This window comes from Bidens hawaiensis, unplaced genomic scaffold (genome assembly GCF_021521415.1).
Source record: "Bidens hawaiensis isolate Kalapana, Puna unplaced genomic scaffold, B.hawaiensis_p1.1 tig00004020_1, whole genome shotgun sequence".
NCBI classification, from domain to species: domain Eukaryota; kingdom Viridiplantae; phylum Streptophyta; class Magnoliopsida; order Asterales; family Asteraceae; genus Bidens; species Bidens hawaiensis.
Genome location: NW_027491236.1, coordinates 47,844 through 54,746, shown reverse-complemented (window position 1 = coordinate 54,746; position 6,903 = coordinate 47,844). Strand labels below are relative to the sequence as shown.

Genomic DNA, 6,903 nt, shown 5'->3' with positions numbered 1-6,903 from the left:
TTGTGTGTTTTCACTTGATTTTGGAGTGGGTTGAAGGGGTAATTTATTGTGAGTTTACCAGTGGTACCGCAGGGTACAGGAGCCAGGAGGTTATTATTGTGTCCTTGTATTATTTTAACTTTATTGACCACCAACAAATATACAGCTAGCAACAGACTAATAATAGACTTTATTATAATGAATTCCTAAAAGTATTGTCATTTAGTGAACCGGTATTAGATCACTATTAGTTTTGCTACAGTAACGACATTAAAACCAAAAAGTAAATAAGTAAACACCAAAAGTAGTATCGGCATTCGTATAATGTATAGATTTGTTGCGGTTCTAACATAAAACTCAAAAATAAATTAGTAAAACTTATGACACGAAAAATAACATATTTAAAATAATGATTATTCCACTAGTTAAGTATCGGTGTTGTGGCGGCGAGTCGACGCGAATGCGGTTGGTATCAATTAGATTCATTACGGTTCCAAAACAAAAAATAATTTCGTCAAATTAACTTATTATAAAAACTTATTTAAACAAAAACAACGACGATGCGACGTGAATTCGGTCGATATCAGTTAGGTTTGTTATGGTTCTAAAAAAACGAAACAATATCAATAATTTATTAAATTTATGTAATGATTATTAAAGACAATGTATAATTAAAGCTAATAAATAGGTAGAGGCATAAAAAGTCGCGAAAATTCCCAAAGTGACCAAATTATAATAGGAGATTCCATTTTTTACCCTTAAATAAAAGTTTTCAGAAATGTTTCCTACAAACACGTCTTTGACGACGTGTTAGGCCTTAATGCGTCTTTCATGGCCTGTTAACCTCCAATGTGCGTCTTTCACGGCATGGTAGCCTTTAACGTGTCTTTCACGACATGTTACCCTATTAATTTTTTTTTTAATATTACATTATTATAATTAAATTAATACATATTTACCATTTCTTTTATAACTTGTAATATATAAATTTATATATAATTTTAAATATGTCGTTGAGATGTGTTTATTTTTCTATATGTTGTCATAAATTTTACTCAAACCCAAGTGTCAAATTGATATTAAAATGTTCAATAAATGTTTAATAAAATTTGATCAGTCTCGTTTTAACTAAAATTTATAACACGTAGATAAAAATAAGTAAGTCTCAACGGTATATTTGAAACTTTATAAAACTTCATGCATTACAAGTTATAAAAGAAATGGCAAATATGTATTAAATTAATTATAATAATATAATATTAAAAAACAATTAATAGGGCTAGCATGTCGTGAAAGATACGTTAGAGGCTAACATGCCGTGAAAGACGCGCGTTAAAGGTTAGCAGGTCGTGAAAGACGCGTTAAGACCTAACATGTCGTCAAAGACATGTTTGTAATAGACATTTCTGGAAACTATTATTTAAAGAGACAAAAATGGAATCTCCAATTATAATTGGGCCATTTTAGGAATTTTCCCTAAAAAGTCGAGTTAAGCAAGCTAAAACGTCGTCAAATTCGAGCTCCACACGATTACATAACTCGAAGCTCAATTAAGCTTTTATATTTTGGAATTGAGCTTGAGCTCCAAGTTTTGATTTCTATTGAGTCGATGATCAATATTAAAACCCTAATGAGTAATCAATGTCAGTAATCATTATTTAATGTTATTATTCATTAACATGCTATTTTATATAAAACATATACCAATATTAGGGAATAGGGACGGGATTTTTTTCAGAATACTCGTACCTGTATCACTAGTACATGTACTAGTTTAGCATATTCGTTACGGATACAAATATTTTGATATTTAGTACCCGTTTGGAATATGCCCAGGTTTTATCGGGAACTTATATAGAAAGGTTTTCTTGGAAACTTTCATAGTATGGTTTACTCAAATATTATGGTTTATTGGTTTTGGTAGTATGTTTTGGTTAAGGTGTTATGGTTTATTGAATGTTGGTAGCGTACCGGTACTCGTACCAATTCAGTTAGTTTGTTACTCGTACCAGTAGAAATATCAAGATCATAGAAGATTTGGAGAAAAATAAAACAAAGCGGTACCAAAACGATTAAGCGGGTATTACGCAGAACTCTTATTAATACATGTATACGTACCGTACGAATAAATTTGGCATGATATGATAAACTCTTATTGATATCTGGGCACGTACCGTGCCAATAATTTGACACGATATGATACTCATTCCTATCGATATACATACGGGTAAAATTGTGAATCAAAACAGCTCATCAAGACTCAAAAAGACTTTACAGGCGCGGCATATTAAAAGTCTAGCTTAATTTACTTAAGATTTAGAATAAACGAGACGAAATTGACACTTGATATACTAAACTAATTCTAACATAATTTTGGTTAACTTTGTATAACCTTTAAAGTTGTCTCATTAGTCCTTCCATTAGTATGGCCGTTAATGTAATTTTCAATAAATGTTAAAACTTAAATGATATGCAATGCCCGCATATGTTATAAATTTTCAATAATACATATTTATTTATTTTATAAATAACTAGATTTTATCCCCCGTATTACGGGGGCTGTTTTACATTATTCATTTTTATATTTATATATGTATATTTGGATTTTAATTTTATTTATTGTAAGAAAGTTAATAATTAATATACTTGAGGTTTTATGATAAAATGGTTTCGCAGATAAATGATATGCTAAAATCTGGTTTAAAAGCTATCTGGGTTTGGTGATACTCATTACCCGTTTATTTTCTTTATTATAAAATTGTTTTTAATTATAAATAATATATTTTTTAAATAAAATAGGATATTAATTTTTAGTATATCCCTATTTTATAGGATTTTCATATCAAATATTTTATGAGATTTTCTTTATTATAAAATTGTTTTTTAATTATAAATAATATCTTTTTTTAAATAAAATAGAATATTAATTTTTAGTATATCCCTATTTTATAGGATTTTCATATCAAATATTTTATGAGATTAATTTTTAATATAATGAGATGTTATAACCCGTTTAAGAGCTATCTGGGTTTGTGAGACATTTACCCGTGAATTCGGGTCAAATGCGTGAGAAACCTTCATTTACAAATAAAGCAATCTGATGGCTTGAGAGAATGGTTGTTTTACATTTTTTTTTAATATTTATTTTTTGGATTTTAATTTTCTTTATTGTAAAAAAATTGGTTTGATGATGAAAGAGTTTCATAAATAAATGATATGTTATAACCCGTTTAAAAGTTATTTGGATTTGGTGACCCGTGACCCGCTTATGTTTTTACTATAAAATTGTTTATTAATTATAAATAATATCTTTTTCTTTTTAAATTGGATATTAAATTTTAGTATATCCCTATTTTATAGGATTTTCATATCAAATAATTGGTAAGATTAATTTTTAATTTAATGAAATGTTATAACCTGTTTAAGAGCTATCTGGTTTTGATAAGACTCATACCCATGAATTTGGGTTAAATCAATGAGAGACCTTCATTTAAAAATTAAGCAATCTGGTGGCTTTCATAAAAGGGGGGAGCGGCCACATCGTGACACGTAGAATTTTAGGGTTTTCGTTTATATATATTATAGATTTGATAACTTGTAAAATTTTATATAGTAAGCAATGTGTTATAACACAGACTCTTGCATACTGTCAATTCAAAAATACAAACAACATCAACTTAAGTTTAAAAAGGGTAAAGTTTTCAATCAAACAAAGCTTGCTCTCTCAAATTATGAACTACAAAGAAAAAAAACTCAACGCGGATCATCGTTGCTCGATGCTGCTACTAACATGGTTGAGGGTGTCATCGTAATTTCACAGCGATCATGCCCATTGAGGCTTTACCTCTTTGTTGATATCATTCTTGATCCATCTTTGAATAGGTTTTAAGACAAAGAAGTACTGTCAAGATACACAAGTCAGGTATTAGAATAGAATAAGTGTCAATTTCAACCCGTTTATTCGTGAATAAGTTAATACTATGGGTTGTGTTTTATTGCAGGCGGGCCAAACCAAAACAAAATGGGCTGAAAATAAGCTCCTTGATCGTTTTTATTTCAATATTTATAATATTATTTTTATAAAAAGTAATCTGGTGCTTACTTAAAAAAGTAAAAAACTTACTTGAAATGCTAAGATCAGAGGAATGAATATTTTTCCTCTATCATTTGGGTTGGGCCCATCAATCAACTTCTGGTCAACCAATATGCTTTTGCTTTCGGTCAACACAACTTTCGTGATTGTTTCAACTATATCGGGTATCCAAGCAGTACCATTTGGAAGAATCTGCAAGCCCAAAACATAATGAATCGACAATGGAAGTTAGAGATGGCAAAATGAGCGGGTTGACTAACAGTCAAACGGGCCAGGTTGGGTTGGCCTGAAACACCTTTTGTCCAAACTTTTCATATTTTTCTTAAATAATTAGTATGTCAAGTATAATTACGAAAAGTATATTATTTCAATTACAATCCAACTTTTTGAATAAAATGAATTAAAAGCTTTTATGCATAAATTTAAAAGTACGCTATGAGCAACTTTCAAACCCCCCCCCCCCCAACAATATTTTTACTTGACCACACCCGGGTCGATAGACCTGTAAACACACCTAATGTTTGGTGAACCCTCCGTAAAATCGTTAGGTGGGAAGTTCGTTTATGCTCACTTGTTTAATAATCGAATGAACATGAACAAAGATTTGTGTTCATTTAGTTAAACAAACGATCATTATCACATGTCTTGCTCGTGAGCGTTCGTTCATTTACGTCCATTTATGTTTGTTTTTTTATATATATTCATTTAAACTGGTTTTAGCTCAGTTATGTTTGTTCATTTATGTTCATGAACTGTTCATTTGCATTACATTGTTAATGAACGAATATAACCGGACACATTCATTTTCTTAACAAGTGAACACGGACAAGGACACTCTGTTCGTTTAATAATTCGTGTTCAGTCGTTTGTTCGGTTAAAATTAAACGAACAAATACGAACATGTTTCGTGCGCATTCGTTTATAGGCCTACGGGTCAACCCATTAATAAGTAAACGGACCTAATGGAAGTCAAGTGACCAACCTTTTCATCTTTCCCATTTTTATTGCATCTTCCACTGTTTTCAACCAAGCCAACAGGAATACAAATGCCCTACAAACACATAACAAATTTAGTATAATATGCTTGTATATGTATTGCGTGTGTGTGAGAGAGAGAGTAATTTTGAAGTGATGACGCACCTCGTTATCTTGTTTTTTGAACCGAGCACCAAGATTTACAGCATTAAGAAGAGCCTCGGATCTTTTTGACAAAAACTCGTTATATGTTAGACTGTCTGGAGGTGAAACTTGAGCATGTGTGAGCACTAATATTGCTCTATGCCATATTTCTTGACCAAAAATATTACTTATGGCTTTCACAACCTGCCTGTCTAATGTATCAACCCTATACGCGTCTAGTCGGTCCACATAAAGCAAAACATCTATTGTCTTGTTCAGAAGGAACCTGCTCAGATGAGCATATAGAAAACTTAATATTATTATTATTGAAATAATATCACTTTGATCTGAAATTGTTTTGACCCGTTACTTAAAACCAGGGAAAACAGATATGACCTTTTGATGATGTCAATGGCTTGGTCATTGACGTAGCCTCCCTCGACAATGCCTGGTGTGTCGATTATGTTTAATGTGAACCCTGAACGCTCACGTGAAACCATTACGGGTCTTGGTGCTTCTGACTACAATATCATTTTAGTGAATGAATAAGTAAATCGCATATAAATAAGTATAAAGTAAGGGCTTGATTAAAGAAACATCACTGACACACTATACAGACACCCCTGGAGTTTCATACTGGACGCATGACATGCAAAAATTGACATACGGGTTGTATGGCAGGTGAAAAATGTCATATGGGTCGTATGATGTGTTTAACCGACACATAAATGACTAGCGTGACTGCTAAGAAAGTCATACAACGCGTATGACCATTTTTCGCCCTAACATACAGGCTCTGGTGTGCAATTGTGCAAACTTGATTTGACATAATGTGGCCTGTATGATGTGACAGGCACACTGGTCTACAGTGAGTAGGTAGGTACCTGGAAGGCGCTGACCGTAACCGCTCTCTCACCAATGATAGAGTTGACAGTTGAAGATTTTCCAACTCCACCTTTTCCCATTACAAGGATCGTCAATTTGTTCTTATTCTGCAAAATATTATATGAACAAAAATCATCAAAATTATAACCAAATTATTCAACTTCCTTGAATTTTCACCTCACCTTTTCCTTTAACCTTCCCAGCAATGCAAGCAACTTGTCTTGAGTAGCAGGAGGGAATTGTTGAATCCCGCTCCATTCACGGATCAACTGAGACGCCATTAAAACTGCAGTTTACCCCAAATTTCCTTTTTAAATTATAAAAACTTGTGAATCATGTATTTTCATTAATTCACTAGCCATATAATTTTCATTTTCAAAGTCAAAATTCCACTAATTTAAGCAACACAAGTTAACCGAACCACATAAACTAACTAACTAAACTATACTTCAAACAGAACCCTATGAAATAAAGTTATGGTCAAAACAAAACAACCTAATCCACATTGCAATAGTCAAGACAAATATGATAAATGCAAACAGAATATATTTTGCACCAAAATTCGGTTAAAGAAACGGTTATATAATAATAATGTGAATTTAACAAACACTTGAAATGATGAAAGACAAGTAACAATGAATTAAATGTGAGAGGAAGGAAAGACTTGCCGGAAACCGGAAGAATGATAAACTCCGGTGGCCGGAGACAGACAGAGGGAAGGTGATAACTGATAAGGATAAACCTCTCTCTATGAAGTTGAGCTTTCAACTAGATAACAACTTTGGGTATTATAAATAGTGGGAAAGGGTATTTTGGGAAATACACTA

At 31.9% G+C, this 6,903-nt stretch overlaps 1 protein-coding gene across 1 annotated transcript; it reads right to left on the bottom strand.

The window, feature by feature from the left end:
* Positions 1-3,679: 3,679 nt before the first annotated feature.
* LOC143625058 (translocase of chloroplast 34, chloroplastic-like) lies at positions 3,680-6,357 on the bottom strand. Its single transcript, XM_077095518.1, has 7 exons — positions 6,259-6,357; positions 6,076-6,183; positions 5,588-5,712; positions 5,213-5,477; positions 5,055-5,123; positions 4,103-4,264; positions 3,680-3,880 (listed from the first exon to the last, which is right to left on the bottom strand). The coding sequence occupies exons 1-7, from the start codon at positions 6,355-6,357 to the stop codon at positions 3,803-3,805; spliced, it is 906 nt and encodes a 301-aa protein (XP_076951633.1). The 3' UTR covers positions 3,680-3,802.
* Positions 6,358-6,903: the final 546 nt, after the last annotated feature.